Genomic DNA, 18245 nt, shown 5'->3' on the forward strand with positions numbered 1-18245 from the left:
GAAAAAATCTGAGGTGAATAGCTGAAGAATTAGTTATGTGCCAGTAAACTTTGAGTTGTTGTGTACGCCGACTTTTTCAAGATACTCAAACATTGAACACCAAACTACCTTAGTTAAACTACCCTTAACTTCGTTAATTTTGCTATGATCGTTGTGAAACTTTGACAAAATCTTCTAAACATATTCGGCCTTTATAACAACTTGAAATTATAAAAAAAAAATATAAATACTGTTCCTCTCTTTAACAGAATTCCCTCTAGATTTGGATTAAGAAAGAGCGTTCGAAAATTCGGCTTCCCCAAGTAAGCTCACTTTTCTTTTTGTTTTATAAATAAACTGATAGCTTATCGCACACCACAGCTCATCTGCGATTTCTTATATATTTATTCAGTTTGAATTAGGTTTTGCACCCAATAGGTTGTTTTTTAAAATGCATTTGCCTTCGAATCTGCCGCTAATCATTTTGATCTTATTCTTCGGATATCTTTTTAAAGAAACTCTTTCTCAGAGTTTGCAAAACGATGATCTTGTAAGTAACTTTTAATAAAGAACTGAACATACTCATAAAATATTGGTAAATACCACAGATATTTCCCCAAATGTACAATGAAGTTGCCACGGAAATCGAGACAACCCAGTCTTCGGAACAAATTAAAACCCTCCAATCCTCAATAGATACATTAAACAACATAATCTTAGAGACCAGAGCGGACAGAGCCTCTCTCAACGAGATTAAAAATCAAATGGTCGAATGGCATAATATAATAGTCTCTATAGAACTGAAAAACTTGGAAGCTGATAATCGTTTGAAGACGCAACTCGACCTCGGCGACATATGGAGAAGCTACAACGAGAGAATCGCCAAGAATGAGGCAGATCTTGAGAAGCTAAGACAAGAGAATGAAATCCTTCAGAGACAAGCCCGAAATGATGCCATAATGATTATAGAGCTCAATGAAAAGTTAGAGACTCAGACACTTCTAAGTTCGGAGTGCCTGAAATGGTTCCAACAGAGCGGAGCTCAGCCATCGGGATGTTTGCTTGTGGGTCAGAAAACAGCCATTCTGACTATTCAGATTCCAGGAATCCAGGATCCATTCTCAGTGCTTTGTGACGCCGATGTTAAGGGTCCCGGTTGGACAGTGATTCAGAGGCGCCTCGACGGTTCGGTAGATTTCTACAGAAACCTTAGCGATTACCGCATGGGTTTTGGAGATTTGAATGGGGAGTTTTTCATTGGCCTGGACAAGCTTCATCAGTTAACGATGTTCCAGCAGCACGAGCTGCTCGTGCGCCTTCAGTTTTTCAATGGATCCACGCAGTTTGCCAGCTACGATAACTTCATAGTGGGTGGAGAGCAGCAGGACTTTGCTCTGCTAAGTATTGGGGAATTTAGCGGAAGTGCGGCAAACGGGCTGCTGTGGAATCTCAATCGAAAGTATACCACTCGCGACAGTGACAAGGATCAGATTATCAACCGAAATTGCGCCGAAGATTGCCACGGGGCCTGGTGGTACAGTTTTTGTGGTGACACGTAAGTAAATGTTCTTTATAACAAATTCATCATTAAATTAATGATTTCGCTTCACAGGAATCTTAATGGCAAATACTACAACGAGATGATAAGCCGTAGAGAGGACAGCATTATGTGGGCCAAAAGCCATAACATCAAAGTTGTGGATATGCTAATCCGTCCAAAGCTTAATAGATCTTAAAACTGTTATATTTAAATACCCTGAACAATGTTTTTTTCTTTTTATATAATAAATAAGCGTTTCGGGTAGAATTAGAAATTAAAAGAAATGACAAACAAATAAAAAAAAGTGCTTAAATAAACCCCAAACCCATAGCAAACTGTTATACTTAATCTGTTATACTAGTGGCATCGTAGTAAAAACTGTGGGTTTCCTTTGGTTTTGCACAAGATTTATTTTTATAAAATTGTATACGTTTAATCATTAATATTACAAGTAATTAATTAATATCAAATATGCATTTAGTTATCATTTAATTTCACATTATTTACTTTTTACTGCGCTATGTATGTATGTTTTTATTTTTTCATAAATGTTTTTATTGCTGTCAAGGTCGATCGATTAGCTCCATAGATTATTCTTTTATTTTGTTGTATGTTATTTATCAGAACTTGCGGTTGTGTGTGTGTTGCAAAAATAAACGAAAATAAATACAGTACAAACTAGCCAAATGAAATGTGTGTGAAGATTAAACAGAAAACAGATGAGAGAGGGTGGAATTGGGTGGGAGGGACTACAATCTGGGCAATTGTGCGTCTGGACATATCCTCCGTATCCCGAATCCGTATCCCTAACATAATGGCAAAGGGCGCTGCTGAGCAAAACAAGGACAAGGACAAGGACTGGGGACTGGGCGAGCACTAATAATATGCATACACAGTACATACATATATATTTTGTTTGTTTTACAATTAATAATTTACAAATCGAGAAAACAACCATGGCTGCTAGAGAAAAATCATCGTAATTCCGTAAATACTAAAACCCTCTTTCGAGAAGGAGGACGCGGGCGGGTTGGTTTGGATTGAATTGGCTGCTGGATCCGCTTTCAACTCGAGCTATATACGCGTATATATACTATATACTATACTATATATTTCGTACACGGTCGTCATATACTTTATTTAATAACTGTTTCATAATGCAATTCGTGTTCTATTCCATTTTCGGGCGTGTTTCTTTAGGGATAGGTAGGGTAAGAGGGGAAGGGTTAGAGCTGGCTGCTGCTGATGTTTTAGGTTTCTCTCGGCTGTTGCACACTCAAACCTAACAGGAGTTAAGAAAACTACTACCACATACACTATCGTAATTGTTACCACCATGCCGCATCAGTGCCGAGCGCACATTGTTGCCACGTCAAAGCATACTGCACCTGGACAACCAACTGTCCTTCGTCCGACTGTCCATCGGTTTCAGTTGATGACCCCCCTTGGGCGGGTTGTTCGCCTCCTACAAAACCGGAAAAGGTACGGGGGTTAGCCTTTGGATGCTTAAAGAAATGAATTCTCTTTGTCTGGAACACTCACCATGCGCTTTTCCGTTTTCGCTTTGATATCGCTGGCGAGGGTGAGGAAGGCTTCTTCCACGTTGATGCTGGCTTTCGCTGAGGTTTCCATGAACTTGATGCCGTACTCGATAGCCAACTGTTCGCCGCGCTCTTTTGAAACCTGAAAAAGGGGGAGAAGTTTTTATTTAAAGATTAAAAAAAACAGTATTTTTCATTACATATTTTGTAATATTAGTAAATAACAGGGACCGTAAATATTGATTATCAATTGGCTACAATTTTGATGATTGCTTAAATATAAACAAAACAAAAAAATTAGTCATTCAATTTTAAAAATAAAACTAAAAAAAAATAATGATTATTTTAACGCTTAAAAAGCCTCAACGTGCAATATCTCCTTTCTAAAAAGTTTCTTTGGAAATAATTTTTACCAGATCTTTTTTTTTATTTTTTCACTTATAAGATAACGGTCCCCGGTAAATAATGAATCTCGAAATGGTTCCTATAAAAATTATCAAAGGAAAACAATGTCCTTTATTAGTTTATTTTACCTAATTAAAAACATATTGATTATGAGGCAAGACCTGAGACTCACTGTCTTTTGAATGTTAGTCAACTCTTCAAAATTTGATGATGACTGAACCTTCTCTGTGATAAAGACTCTTTTGAAGCCAAGACATACCCACTTGTATTTTCTTTATTCACTCACCTGTCGCTTATCGTGCAATTCGCACTTGTTGCCCAGCAGCATTTTCTCGACATCGGCGGAGGCGTTCTCTTCAATATTCCTGATCCAGTTCTTGATGTTCTCAAAGGACTTCTCCTGGGTTATGTCATAGACCAGCATGATGCCCATGGCGCCTCTGTAATACGCCGTTGTGATTGTGCGAAAACGCTCCTGTCCGGCAGTGTCCCTGGAAATGGGGAAAATATATGTTTTTTAGGAATAACAAAATATATAACAGATATTTCTTATCACTCACCATATTTGCAGCTTTATTTTCTTGTTATCTAATTCAATTGTTCTAATTTTAAAATCGATACCTGTTACCGAAGAAAAAGAGAAGAGAACACGGAGATATATCATTAATTCAAATTATTTGGCGAGAACCTGTTTCTTGTTCGCTTGGCCCAACCAATGACGTCGTGGGAAGCGCAAAGAGCGAGCCACGCAATTGATTAAAACAATGTCTGGCCGTTCAAGCAAATAGCCCAAAATCGGAATTGGTGCAAGGGAAACGTGTGCCAAATACGAAAATAAACGAAAAGTACAGAAAGTGCAAGGTACAGAGTAAGTACATGCCATCTGAACGTTCTCAAGACACTTAATAGAGCATTTAGAGAATATTTACATACTCAATTTTAGAGGAAAATGCTGGGAATATCCTCTAAAAGTCAAGGATAAACCATCTCTCATGAATCTTTAAAGAATATATAGTGTGAAACCCACTCCTCCTCCATTCATGGGCTATCAATCGGACCTCTTTCAGTGATAAGAACTCCGTCTCCCCCAGTGCAATGGCACCGGTTGCCTGGTAGCTCTTATATTGATATTGTTCCCATATATGCGGGTGTGTAGATTCCCTTGGCTTGGGCATTATAAAGATTGCTCTCTCCACACAACAAAGCCAACCAAGGGAAGCCCCTCCCTCCCTAGCGAGAGGCTTGGAATCCTTGGCGCGGTACACAATCATTATGACGAATGCTTGGACTCAAGCGATGGAAAGAAAAGAACGTTGGATGGCTGGCAAACCATGAGTCACACACCCGCCTGAGCCAAGCTGAGCCCAAGTTGAGAGAAAAAAATGTTGGTGCGGCGTCATAATTAATTAAAAATCAGCAAGTGGCCGCTGGGTGGTTGGGGGAAAGATGTTGCCAATTACCTATTGTGGATATAAACGTCGTGTTGAAGGCGTCCTCCGAGAAGCGGAACAGGATGCAGGTCTTGCCCACGCCAGAGTCGCCGATCAGCAGCAGCTTGAACAGATAGTCGTATGTCTTGGCCATGTCGACGGGTTGATGGGAGAGATCACAGTTGTTCGTCACAAATCCCGCGATGACAAGGGTTACGCTAATGGTGTGGTGGACACGTCGTCGCCTCCTTCGTGTGGTGTGCCTTGCGAATCAGTGGCTTCCGCTGCGATCCGGTCCGTTCCGTTTTATTGTGCACTAATAATTACGCTTATAACAAATGTATATCCCATATGCGTGCCGTGCTGTCGAATATTCCTAGACGTAACCACAGTTCCCGATGATTTTCTCTCTCTCAGTTCAGCACTTCTGGGTGTGTTTGTGTTTGTGTTTTCGACGTTTCGGAGCCGTGTCAAAAATGGCGACGTAGTTTCAAAACGCTTCTCTGCCCCGACTTTCGCTCTTTCGCTCGCGCGGCCTGTCCGGTGAGAATCTGCAAAGGCGCTCGCGTCACGGTGTGCGGGTGTGCTGCGTTGTTGTTGTGGTTAGGACGTGCAAATTAAGTTTAATTACTGCTTTCTAATTACGCCCGAATAAAAAAAGTAGCAGCTGGGCTGTAGAGCTGTCAAAACGTCGATTGCACTAGCTGTCCACCACTAGCGATTGATTTTACACTATCGATAGTACGAAACTTCGATATTTGTGTTTTAGAGTGCCCAGAAGCCGCGAAAGCGGAATTTGTCTGGGGGGAAAGTGAAATCCCAATCTGGCCACACTTTAATGTTGTTTTGTTTTGACTCCCAAGTGGGGATAATTTGGATGAATTGTGCTCCTGTTCCTGCTTCCGTTACTGATCCTAATCAGACTAATCTGCTCGTCGTTCTGCCCGCGTCGGTTAAGTGAACGTAAACAAATGTGAAAAGAGACGTCGCCAGACGCAGGAGGAGCAGAATCCGAGAATCCGTCGCCGTTGCACCCCCGCAAACAAATATTCTGGGCACAAAAGATGGGCACCAAGGAGTCCAAGCACTCAAACAGCATCAGCTACGAGGATTCGGTGAAGCGCGGTGAGTGTGCTGCCCCCTGGCTGGACCAAATTCCCTGGGAAAGTGAAAATGGGTCACACAGCTAATCAACGACGTCGCTTCTAGAAAACAGAACAACACCAACATACATACAGGTGTGATTGCGCTTTATCGATTCCCATTGTTGTTGTGCTCTCACGTTTGCTGACCACTACACCCTGGACACAAGGTGGTTCCACTGCCCACTGCCCACTGCCCAGAGGTGTCTTCCTTTGGTTTCCTCTGCAGTTTTTTTGCATTCAATTTGCCATATTCCCCATTCGTTAACAGTTACAAATACATGCACAGCCTGCGCGCGTGTATGCATTGGTATTTGCGTCGCCAGCCGCCAGTGACGTCACAATAGAAAAGCTCAACGGCGGGGGTGGGTGTGTGGGGTGGCTGGGAGACAACAAAGCAGAGCAGCGACGCACAGAAACCGTTAAGTAGCCAGGGCAGGCTTAGGGTGGCTGTTAGCTGCTGCAATATGCGGATGCGGTTAATTTCCAGAGTTCTGCATGTCATTCCCCCATTGCATTTTACTTTCAACTTGTGCACGTATCTATAGGTGCACGCATGTATTGGTGTTGGAAATTGTGCAGTATTTCAAAAATAAATCACTTTCAAGTGCATTTTCCAGATAAGCAAAGCTTGGCGTACATTTTTGGCGATTAGCAAATTACAGTCATACTTCTGTAAATAGAACTTTAACTTTTATAATAATAATTATAAGATTAATATATAAATAAATCGAGTCCAAAAAAGTCCCCTCAGCTTATCAACATTAAACCTCTTAAGGAACCTTAGGAACTTATTATTCCTCAATTATTTTCATTCAGACGCTTCCAGCGCAGTGAAAGAGTCATTTCCGACCCCATAAATCATATAGATGCTTGATCAGCATCAGCAGGCGAGTCTTTCTAGACATGTCCGGAAGAAATAAATTTTTAAAAATTTTTTTTCAAAATTTGATAAGGGGTTACATCGTCAAAATTGTCATAAATTAACAAAAATTTTGATATCTTAAAAATCTTAAATTAGTATGCAGATTTGTTAACCTATTAAGAACTAGCACAGAAATTCTTTCAAAATTGAATTTGATGCTTTTTTAGCTTAGTTATTACATTTTTAAACTTTTATTTGTAAAAAAATTAACATATATTTCCAGTTTTATTAAGGGAATTATAATTTTAGTCCGTCAAGGAGTCATTTCTGACCCCATATACATATATTATCATTTAAATTCTCGATCAGCAGCAACAGGCTAGTTTGCTTCCTTTCTTGTTTTTGAACGTGAGTTAAGGGTTAAGCAAACGTTTTGACAGGCATTATAACTAAAATTCCTAATTAATATAACATGAAATAAAAATAATTAGCCGCTCTACTGTATCTAAAGACCTGCTAAGCAGAAATACACCTACACCATATCAATTGAAAATCAACCAAGGAGTTAAGATTATATTTTCGCCAACGTGAACTAGCCAACACCTTGGCAAGCCCTCCCTGTACCCCTCCACTTCACCCCAATCCCATCCCAATCTCTATGACGTCTCTGGCTCCTGTTAGCCGTATTTCTGCCTTACTTTATTTTACTTACCTTCACGTTGTTGCTCTGGCATTCATCTGGCTACTGTCGTTGTTATTGTTAGCGGCCGGGCGGGCAGTGAGAGTTAAGAAAACGAACTTTGTGCTGATAAGGTATGTGCCCACCTCCCCCCTCACTCTTCCCATCAACGGCCCAGCAACCAGCACCTGTCCGTCCGTTCGCACTGCCTTCTTCTTCGCTCCCCCAGAAGTGGGACGCGCGACCAGGTGCGTGTGTTTCTTATTAGCCACACACGGAACGACCGGTTCCAATAAAGAGAAATGGGTGGAACGGGAGGGGAAAAATAAATGCTTTGCATGCAAGAAGAGTCACAAATCGAATAAAAGACCGCGGCTGTAGTCTTGCAGTTGCATTGGCAGTTGATTTTCCACAACAACACATTTATTCCCGTGACGTCGCATATTTTTCTCAATTTATTTCCACGTTTCACGTGAAGTTTGCGGATATCAGTTCGAAAATGTTCGTAGCCTTATCTCTGAAATACAAAAGGTGAATTGATTGACCATTTAATGGCCGTTCTTGTAGGTTTTTATTAGTGATTTCCTTAAAAATATATATATATTCAGAGATATTTGCAGAGTTTTAAAAATATTTTTAAATTATTAGGGGTTTAATTTTGTAAAATAATAATAGTTCGGCTTATAACATTAAATATTAATAATTTTCTTGAGCAAATTAATTGTGTATTGAATATAATATAAATAAACATATATTGTATTGATTTTTACATTTAATATATATGTTTATATTTGAAAAATATAAATACAAATATGATACAAAACGAATTTAAAATTTACTGCATCTTTAACAATAAAGCCTAGGTTATAAGGATAAATCTTGTATGTAAATTCGTAAGTTTGAGTTTATAGTAGATAAAAACAAATTATAGAAAGCTTATATTTCTATATTATATTGTTTATATTTCCCATTAGGGATTTAACATTTTTTAAACGTGTGGAGGCCTCGTAAAATCCCTAAACGAAGTAGTAACTGCAAAAAAATCAACACTCTGTTTAGATCATAAAAACGTGGATTCCCACTCACTCCCTCTACCTGCTCAGACTTGGTTTTATAACCGAAATTCGTTACGATTTTCAATTATCGCTGGTCGTGTGTGAATAAACATATGCTGGTGCACTTGTGATTCCTCAGAGAAGTGATTCACAATCACTCTGAAACCGAAAAAAAGCAATCAATGTCAGATAAGAAGAGGTAATTAGGTAACAAGGCGACACTGAATCCCTAAAATGGAATCAATGGGTAAATGATGACCGAAACATTAGGTTTACGACTGTTGTAGGAGCATTATATATTATATATATATTTTTTTATATATTTATTCTAAATATTTGTGAACAAAGACGTCACGTTGGTGGGGTTTGGCGTGAAAACGAGCGCGTAAATCGCATTAATTACGGGGCATCCCATGCTCATCGTGACTGGGATTTGCCCCGCCCAATGGCTTACTCATCAATCGATTCCCTTTACCTTCCCCCACCTCTAGTAAGCGATGCGGAGTTGCGACGTCTGAGAGATGCCTTCAAGAAGTCAGCGGGCGTGGGGCGGCTCTTCCTCAGCCGGAATGCTTTCCAGCAGGATGTGCTCTGCGAGGGAGTGCCGCCGAAGATCACGGACATGCTGTATGCCGCCTGTGGTGGCACTCAGCGGGGTATTTCCTTTAAGGATCTGCTCTGCGGCCTGGTGCTAATCACACGAGGAACCCAGGAGGAGAAGACCAAGTGAGTGTCTCAGGACAAACACATTTTTTATAAATTTTAATTAAATAATTTCCAACTTTTAGATTCCTTTGGAACCTCTACTGCAACGATGCAGGCACCTATATTATAAGATCGGAATATGTACGCAATGTGAACCTGGCTCCCTTTGAGAGCGTCTCCCTGTTCGCCCAGGGCGAACGAGTCAATTTCGAGCAGTTTCAGGACTGGATTATCAAGCACCGCAATGCCACAGTCCTTTCCAACTGGCTTTTGGCCGACAATTGTGTGAGTCTTACCTCAGAGCTAGAGACGCCAACGTTCTACCAGAGCCTGGCTGGAGTAACGCACCTGGAGGAGAAGGACATAGGCGATTTGGAGAAGGAGTTCTGGCGTCTTAAAAACACTTCGCAGAATGGACAAATCGATCTGCAATTCCTGGGCCCCCTGATAAGTCCACCAATACCAAAAAACGCCCTGGCGGGTCTGTTCAATGCCTTCGATGAGAATCGCGATGGTCACATAGACTTTAAGGAGCTGTGCTGTGGCGTCAGTGCCGCCTGCCGTGGACCTGGGGTGGAGAGGACGAGATGTGAGTACGAAGAATATATCTTCTTCTTTCCAATTAATAACCTTCGTCTCCAGTTTGCTTCAAGATCTTTGATGTGGACCGCGATGGCGTGCTCAGCCACGAGGAGACCCTGCAGATGATTAATGTTTTGCTGCTGGTGGCCAAGGAGAACCGCGATGCGCAGCAGTACAAGGAGCTGACCAAGCAGCATGTAATCAGCGATTTACTAGAATTTGGCCAGCGTCGCAGTCCCGATGGTGAACCCAGCAAGTTGACCCGCGACAATGTCTCCCTAACCGCCGAGGACTTTATGCTGTGGAATGTTCAATGTGATCTTCGCCTCATGCAACCCCTGCTGGACCTCATCTTCGAGCTGTGCCACATAGTCTTTGGCCTTTGGCCGCAATGCAAGCACATGGAGAATGATATTGTCCGGGGTTGGCTGCGACGCGAGGAACGCAGGCCCTATCGTGTAGGTCAGTTCTGGTACTTGATCACCCGCGACTGGTGGCTTGGCTGGACGCAGTACACCCAGCACACGGCACACACCTGCGACTACTGCAAGCGCTCACCCGCCAGTCAGCGAACCGCCGTCGACGAGGCTCTCGTCTGCGATGAGAGCTTTAATACCCACAGCCTAGAGCAGCACGACAGCTACTCGCTGGGTTCTGGAACAGGCTCAGCCACCGGCTCTGGCTCGGCCAGCAGTGGTATCTCCGCGGGTCGCCACTGCGGTCCCGCGCGTCCAGGACCGATTGATAACAGCAACCTGATCACAGCCAATCCGTACAGGAATGTGAGGACTCTCACCGGCGAGGGAGGTCACCTTAAAAGGGACACGCCGTTGGTGCAGAGTCACGACTTTGAGCTGGTGCCCAAATCCCTGTGGAAGGCATTGAATCGATGGTATGGCGACAACCTGCCATTGCCACGTCAGGTCATTCAACCGCCCAACTCGGAGGTGGAACTGGAGCTGTACCCGCTGAATCTGCGTATCCTGTTGCACCAGGCTCAACCCTCTCAGATGGGCGCCGGAGGAGGAGGATCGGGCGCCCAGCTAGGCAGCTGGGGCTCCACAGTAAGCGGTGGCTATGGGGTCCTGGCCTCCGGCGGAGGCTATGCAGCAATAGCAGCCAGCAGCGTGCTGCAACCGCCAAAGAGATATCTGGCCTACACAGCGGCCTTCAGCCGATTGGCCACAGTGCGCCAGGTGGGCGAGTTTCTGTGCGAGCAGCTGCGTCTCAAAGCGGAGGACATACGGCTGTGGCATGTGCCCCAGCAGGAAAATGGTGCCATATTACTCCTGGAGGAAGATGCCATGTGCCTAAAGGAACTTCTTATACGGGACAATGATCAGCTTTTGCTGGAGATACGCAACAAGGATCTCACCTGGCCCGAGGAACTGGGCTCGCTGGCCTCAGCCCAGAGTGGCCAGGGAGCCTGCGGAACCCCAGGAGATCGACGTCGCATGACCCGAAGCTCTATAATGTCAGTACATGCACCGGGAGCCACGGGCCTGCACAACCTGGGCAACACTTGCTTCATGAATGCAGCTCTCCAGGTGCTTTTCAACACCCAACCTCTAGCGCAGTACTTCCAGCGGGAGATGCATCGCTTTGAGCTGAACGCAGCCAACAAGCTGGGCACCCGGGGACAGCTGGCCATGCGCTATGCTGAGCTCCTCAAGGAGGTGTGGACGGCCACGACGCGTTCGGTGGCGCCGCTTAAGCTGCGTTTCTGCGTTAATAAGCACGCGCCGCAGTTTGCCGGCGGCGGTCAGCATGATTCCCAGGAGCTGCTCGAGTGGCTGTTGGATGCTTTGCACGAGGATCTTAATCGTGTGATGGAGAAGCCATACAGCGAGCTGAAGGACTCCAATGGAAGGCCCGACAAGCTAGTGGCCGCCGAGGCCTGGTCACAGCACCATGCTCGCAATCAGTCCATAATTATCGATCTGTTTTACGGCCAGCTCAAGTCCAAGGTCAGCTGCCTGAGTTGTGGCCATGAGTCTGTGCGCTTCGATCCCTTCAGCCTGCTCAGTCTGCCGCTGCCAGTGGAGAACTATGTGTACCTGGAGGTGTTGGGTAAGCCAATGGTGGATTTCATTTCATTTAATGTATATATCCAGGAGCTTCTTTTCGCCAGTTATCCTCCTGGATGGCAGCGTGCCTATAAAGTACGGCTTCCGTCTTAACTCGGAGTGCAAGTATTCGCACATGAAGCACAAGCTGGCCAAGCTCTGCTCGCTGCAGCCGAACTTGATGCTGGTCTGCGAGCTGTGGAACTCCCAGATACGCCAGGTGCTGGCGGACGAGGAGAAGTTGAGAATGCAGAGCGCCAAAGAGCTGTATGTCTACCAGCTGCCCGAGCAGAGCATTCGAACGCGCTCCAACTCTGGGCTTAGCATGCACATTGAGCAAGGACTCAAGGATATACAGCGTAGCTCGGGTAAGCAAAAGCCTGAAGTTGGCCATGAAAACATCATAATGTTTACTTGCACACAGCTCTCATGACAGCCCAGGACACATCGCTGTCCTCGCTGAGCACTATACAGACCTCCACCAGCCAACGTGCCTCATCCCGCGTCCTCTGCAATGGCCATGCCATGGGTCTAGAGGCAGTTGAGGCGGACCACAGCCTTGGCAATGCCAATAATTTCAGCGGTAATGGATGTGGTGACAACCAAGTGCACGAGCTGCTGCCAGATGAGGCCGGAAAGGTAAGCCGGTGCTTTGGAAAGAGAGAGTGCATGCCCCACAGCCTATTCTGCTTCAAGGTATGGCTTCTAAACTATATTAACATACACGTATTTAATATCATCTAGATTTATGTCCCAAGTACTCTTTGGGGCAGTCAATCGTTTCTTAAATTCAGAACTTCAGATCTTACCTTGCCTAGGATAGAGCATTGATTCCAGCCAAGTCGCGCTGTCTTACCTTTTCTCGCTCACCTCCTGAGTCTCTCAATGCGTGCTCTCTGCGAGTTGTTAATGAAAGAGCCTAACGAAAGTAGCTCAAGTGAAGACAGGGAGCCAGGCGCAGCTTGTCGAGCTCTCAATCTAAATATATTAAATACAAATATGTTAAATGAACAGTTGCCGTTTCGTCTGCTGCGTGGTTTGTGGGCTTCCCTCTTTAACTACAACAAAAAATATAAACAAAACTTATAGAGCTGGAAATAAAATCGAGTTTGTAGTCGTGAATACATCAATATACATTTTCTGAATCGAGTTAATCGAAAAAATTCTAGTTAAGTAAAAAGTTAATTTGTGCTTGTTTAGGAATCCAAAAATTCTGGAATTTGGTCTTCTGAATTCCAATGTTATTGCATTTTATAAGTGTCATAAATTTACAATTCTATGATGTAAATTCAAATTTTCGATTTTTTTCGATTTAAATCGATTATTATAATCAACTTATAGAACTTTTTGAGAAAAAATCAAGCTCAGATTTATTGATAAAATCTAAAGAACCATAAATTTATTATTTCTATGATGAAAATCCATATAGAATTTAAATTATTTACGTTTTCAATTATAATAAACTTATTGAACTTATAAATTTTTTTAGAAAAAAAATCGATTCACTGAAAGTTGATTTGTTTCCAGCTCTACCTCTGTATATTCTTCGTACCTTTCGTATTTGCACACTACCAAGTTGAACTTAATTATTTGTAATCTATAATATCTCTCCTTCTACTAATCATATCTAATTTGTTGCTGGCATTCTTCTATCTATGTATATCTATTGTAAATTTTTTGCTTAAACCAAAACCCAAAAAACCGATTCAAAACAATCAACAATTTCAATCACCTTTTTGCTATTCTTTGTTGTTATCTTTTGGTTACCGATCTGGAAGCTTGTGAATTATAATTTACACCTTGTGTAGCTTCTAGTCATAGTTCTCATAGCTCCTTGCGGCGATTTTTCTTGTATTTTTCCCTAGTAAATAGAAATTTTGGATTGTGTTAGATTCTGCTGTTGGAAAATGTTTGTTATTTGTATATTCTGTAGCTATGGATTATTTATGGAAGTCTCATGTACATAATTTAATTAAAGCGTTATATTTTGGGGTAATTACATTTTTGTCAGTATTCTACAAAAAAAATATTACAAAATTGAAATACTTTTAGTTAATTAAATTCTTTTTCACAGTAAAATGTTCACAAAACAGTTTTTTAGAATTAAAACTAATGCAAACTGCGCCTTTCCAAAGTTAGTTTTCATTTTATTTCAATATACAACTTCCTCTTTCATCTCCATATCTTTTGCTCCAATTTTTCACGAATTTGTGTAAAAAAGTTGTAAAATTATAAATAATCATTTTATTTAATTAAATTAAATCAAAGGCCGAACTTGAAATCTCTCATAATTAAGCCAAATATAAACTCTTTTTTTTTTAAGCGGTTGTGTGTTAGTTTTTATTAGTTTAAACAAAACTGCACACTGAATTTAAATTAAAAAAAATCAAAATTTTGAAAATTCTAACGATTTTAACCCCTTATAAAATTATGCCCAATTTAATACATTTTTAGAGCTATCTTTACTTTTTGTGTCGCAATGCCCACCGACACTTCATGAATTAACCCAAAAATAAACCATAGTTATATTTTAAACACCTGCAATAAACAATTTGTACAAATTAAATGTAGAACTTTGGAAGTTGAGCTTTTATCCCATAGAACTATAGATCTGCAGGGGTGCCACAGAAATAGCTCAAGGTTTTTCCTATTTTTAGCGTAATTTTAAGCGCAATTTATATCGAAATAAACCCACAGCTATTTCCCTGGCATCCCTGAATGGTAGATTGTACATTTTACAAGTTGATTGAAGACCCTTGGTTAATTTCGTTGTTACCCCAAAGCTTTAATACACTCATCCATACATACCACACGATACACCCCTATACACACCCACTACCAATCCTGCCAAACTAACCCCGAACTTAGCCTAATCTAAACTAATGAAAACTCTCGGTGCAGGAGTCGCTCATCCTAAGCTCCAGTCCGGAGAACAATTTTATGCAAGGCAATGCAGCTGCCCAGCAGAAGCGAGTGTCCGCCGCCAAGCTGCTGCACACGGAGAGCAACACCAGCTCCATTTCCTACACCAATCACTCCGGAGAGAACTCCATGGAGAGCTCGCTGACGGAGCCCATTCCAATGGCAGTTGACCTGGCGCCTGCGAGCAGCCGGCATGGCAGTGGCAGCGATGACGGATCCTATCGGACATCACCCAACGATTCCAGTGGTTTAAGCTCAACGGCGAACACACTGGGCGCCAGCCTCGAAGCGGATGTGGACGAGCAGGCGGAGGAGGGCAACGAAGAGGAGCCGGATCAACCGGATCAGATAACAACCTCACAGCCGGAGACCAGCAGCGGTGTCTACTCGCGCCGCTCCTCGCAGCCCCACAAGCCGGGCAAGTATCTGGTGGCGGTGCACCGCAAGATCACTCGGCACGACAGCTACTTCCTCTCCTACCACAAGACGCGACCTAGCCTGTTTGGTGTGCCGCTGCTTATACCCAACAACGAGGGAGGGACCCACAAGGACCTATACTGCGCCGTGTGGCTGCAGGTGAGCAGGTTGCTCAGTCCCCTGCCCGCCACCACAGAGCAGGCTAATCATGCCGCCGATTGGTAAGTACAGCAAAACGTTGTAAATATCGAATTTGTTTTAGGATTTGGTTTGTTTTGCAGCGATGACAGCTTGGGCTACGACTTTCCCTTCACGCTGCGTGCGGTCAAGGCGGACGGTCTGACCTGTGCCATCTGCCCGTGGTCCAGTTTTTGTCGCGGCTGTGAGATTCGCTGCAACAATGACTATGTGCTTCAGGGAGCCCTGCCGCCCATCAGCAATGCCGTGTCCAGTGAGTAAAACAAAAAAAACAAAACAGAGTTTTGTCAGTCCTTTTTTTTGCCACAATTTTTGCACCAAATTACCATGCCCCTCCCCCCTTTATTGTAATTATCTAAACCTTTACCTTTAATTTATTTGTTCAGGTACTTCAACGACGCCTAAAATGAATGCTAAATTCCCATCGCTACCAAATCTGGAGACAAAGCGCACCACGCCGGAGTACACCGCCTCGTTGTCGTATACTCCCACAACCAAATATTTCGAAGACTTTACCATTGCCATTGACTGGGATCCCACAGCCGTGCATTTACGCTATCAGAGCACCTTGGAGCGGGTAAGTGTAGCCTGATTCAAGGATATTATAAGGTACTAACCTTCTGATTACCAGCTGTGGGTGGATCACGAGACCATTGCCATAAGTCGGCGGGAACAGGTGGAGCCCGTGGACTTGAATCACTGCCTGCGCGCCTTCACCTCGGAGGAGCAGCTGGAGCAGTGGTATCACTGCAGTCATTGCAAGGGCAAAAAGCCGGCCACAAAGAAGCTGCAAATATGGAAATTGCCACCAATTTTGGTGAGCTTTTTTTGGAAAGTCTTTAAATAAAATCCCATTAATCAAACACCTTTTTTTGGGCTAGATTGTTCACTTGAAGCGCTTTAACTGCGTCAACGGCAAGTGGGTCAAGTCTCAGAAAGTGGTACACTTTCCCTTCGATGACTTTGATCCCACGCCATATCTGGCCTCTGTGCCCCAGGAGACGATATTGCGGCACAAGGAGCTACTAGAACTTAAAACGGACGAAGGAGATGTGATGACACAGACGCTGCCGAGTAATGAAGTTGTCAGCGAGCTGGACGAAATCGAGGCAGCCACCAAGGAGGAGCTGGAAACGCAGGCGAAGCCCATCTCTGCTGGGAATAATATTCTGCGGCAGAGTAAAACCAGCAATGCAGCAAGGCGACGACAACGCCTCATCTCCACGAGTCTCACGAAAACGCCCATAGTGGACGGGGAGTTTGAGGATTATCACCAGCATCGACTCAAGCCGGAGGTGGATGAGTTTGATCCCAAGTACAGGCTCTATGCCGTGGTGGTAAGTCTCCAAGTGTTAACTTAATTCCAGGCAGATACTATTTCCTCCCATTTTTGCTTGCACAGTCTCACTCGGGCATGCTGAATGGTGGCCACTACATTTCCTATGCAGCCAATGGAACTGGTTCCTGGTATTGCTACAACGACAGCTCTTGCCGCGAAATATCACAGAAGCCACCAGTCATCGATCCCAGTGCCGCCTATCTCCTGTTTTACGAGCGCAAGGGTCTGGACTACGAACCGTATTTACCCAACATTGAGGGTCGAGCGCTGCCCAATGCCGCCAGCAGTCTGCAGCTTGAGGTGGACGAGACCGAGGGCGAGCTAAAGAAGCTGTGCTCAATTTCCTAACTGATGATGATAATCGTGGATCATCATCATCCTGGCTATGAAGGACTATATTATATATATATATATTCCCTCTATTCTCCTAAAGATATTGTTCTAAAGTTTTGTGCTTTTGTGCGTTTTGTTATTTACTATTTTAAGCTCAGTTTTGGAAATATTTGCTGCTATTATGTATGCTATTATTTAGTCGCCTAATTATTGTAGTCTTAAGCCTTAATTCTACCTTCTTTGCCAGAGCATGTACCATAATATTGAAGTCCAGCTTGTGTAAATACTTTATATGTTTATTTTCAGTTATTTCCCCTCTTGTTTTGCCCCTTGTTTTTGTTGTATATAATTGTATAATTTAGAATGTGCGTATTGTATTAGGCGCTCTCGCAGTGCCACAGCTATTCCATGTAATTTGTAATTTTAAATTGGTAATTGTTTAATTTGTTTGTTTTTTTTTTCGTTGTGTGTAAATAGATGTTGTAAACAGTTTCTGATATTAATCACACGGATCAGCAATATATATATCAAGACGTTGCACGAATTTCATCGCAGACTCATTACACGATTATCGATTGTGAAGCGAAACAAGTATTGCAGTTATGTCTACTGATTATGTATTTGATATTTACAAATATATATACACACCCCACAGATATATATATATACAGAACTTGACTAATTTATATTAATATACATACATGGAACATGATGATATATTCGAAACGAAACGAAAAGCTATGAATAAAACGCAACTTTTATCGCTTAAACCAAATGCGAATCAAGTTTTGAAGTTTTTCTTTGAGGAGGGAGGGTATTATATAGTTATTATTAGTATTCTAATTTCAAACAGAAGCTCGCAAGTTAATTAAGGAATCATTTCCGACCCTATAAACCATATATATTCTTGATCAGCATAAACAGGGGAATCTTTCTAGACATGTCCGGAAGAAATCGATTTTTTTGCCATTTTTTGCGAAATTTCATAAGGGGTTACATCATTAAAATTTTTGATTTTGATAAAAAATTGAATTTTCAAATGAATGA

The 18245-nt window shown here is 42.7% G+C and overlaps 3 protein-coding genes across 5 annotated transcripts; 2 read left to right on the forward strand and 1 right to left on the reverse strand.

The window, feature by feature from the left end:
• The first annotated feature begins 124 nt into the window (after positions 1-124).
• LOC108073767 (angiopoietin-related protein 7-like) lies at positions 125-1723 on the forward strand. Its single transcript, XM_070285698.1, has 4 exons — positions 125-302; positions 361-529; positions 588-1534; positions 1592-1723. The coding sequence occupies exons 2-4, from the start codon at positions 431-433 to the stop codon at positions 1713-1715; spliced, it is 1170 nt and encodes a 389-aa protein (XP_070141799.1). The 5' UTR covers positions 125-302; positions 361-430; the 3' UTR covers positions 1716-1723.
• Positions 1724-2719: 996 nt separating this feature from the next.
• Rab8 (RAS oncogene family member Rab8) lies at positions 2720-5571 on the reverse strand. Its single transcript, XM_017165746.3, has 5 exons — positions 4926-5571; positions 4026-4086; positions 3752-3956; positions 3062-3202; positions 2720-2984 (listed from the first exon to the last, which is right to left on the reverse strand). The coding sequence occupies exons 1-5, from the start codon at positions 5047-5049 to the stop codon at positions 2892-2894; spliced, it is 624 nt and encodes a 207-aa protein (XP_017021235.1). The 5' UTR covers positions 5050-5571; the 3' UTR covers positions 2720-2891.
• Positions 5572-5727: 156 nt separating this feature from the next.
• On the forward strand, positions 5728-17983 carry Usp32 (Ubiquitin specific protease 32). Of its 3 annotated transcripts, XR_011445056.1 has the most exons (13): positions 5728-6020; positions 9128-9362; positions 9425-9930; positions 9984-11993; positions 12055-12357; positions 12414-12685; positions 14891-15549; positions 15610-15779; positions 15913-16103; positions 16158-16343; positions 16408-16863; positions 16929-17324; positions 17676-17983. XR_011445056.1 is itself a non-coding variant. In XM_017165743.3 (12 exons), the coding sequence occupies exons 1-12, from the start codon at positions 5960-5962 to the stop codon at positions 17211-17213; spliced, it is 5334 nt and encodes a 1777-aa protein (XP_017021232.1). In that variant the 5' UTR covers positions 5728-5959; the 3' UTR covers positions 17214-17983. The 3 variants fall into 3 exon arrangements, 2 of the variants coding, with proteins under 2 accessions (XP_017021232.1, XP_017021233.1); XM_017165743.3 differs by having other exon boundaries at positions 16929-17983; XM_017165744.3 differs by having other exon boundaries at positions 12414-12628; positions 16929-17983.
• Positions 17984-18245: the final 262 nt, after the last annotated feature.

The sequence above is a fragment of the Drosophila kikkawai genome, chromosome 3L (assembly GCF_030179895.1).
Source record: "Drosophila kikkawai strain 14028-0561.14 chromosome 3L, DkikHiC1v2, whole genome shotgun sequence".
NCBI classification, from domain to species: domain Eukaryota; kingdom Metazoa; phylum Arthropoda; class Insecta; order Diptera; family Drosophilidae; genus Drosophila; species Drosophila kikkawai.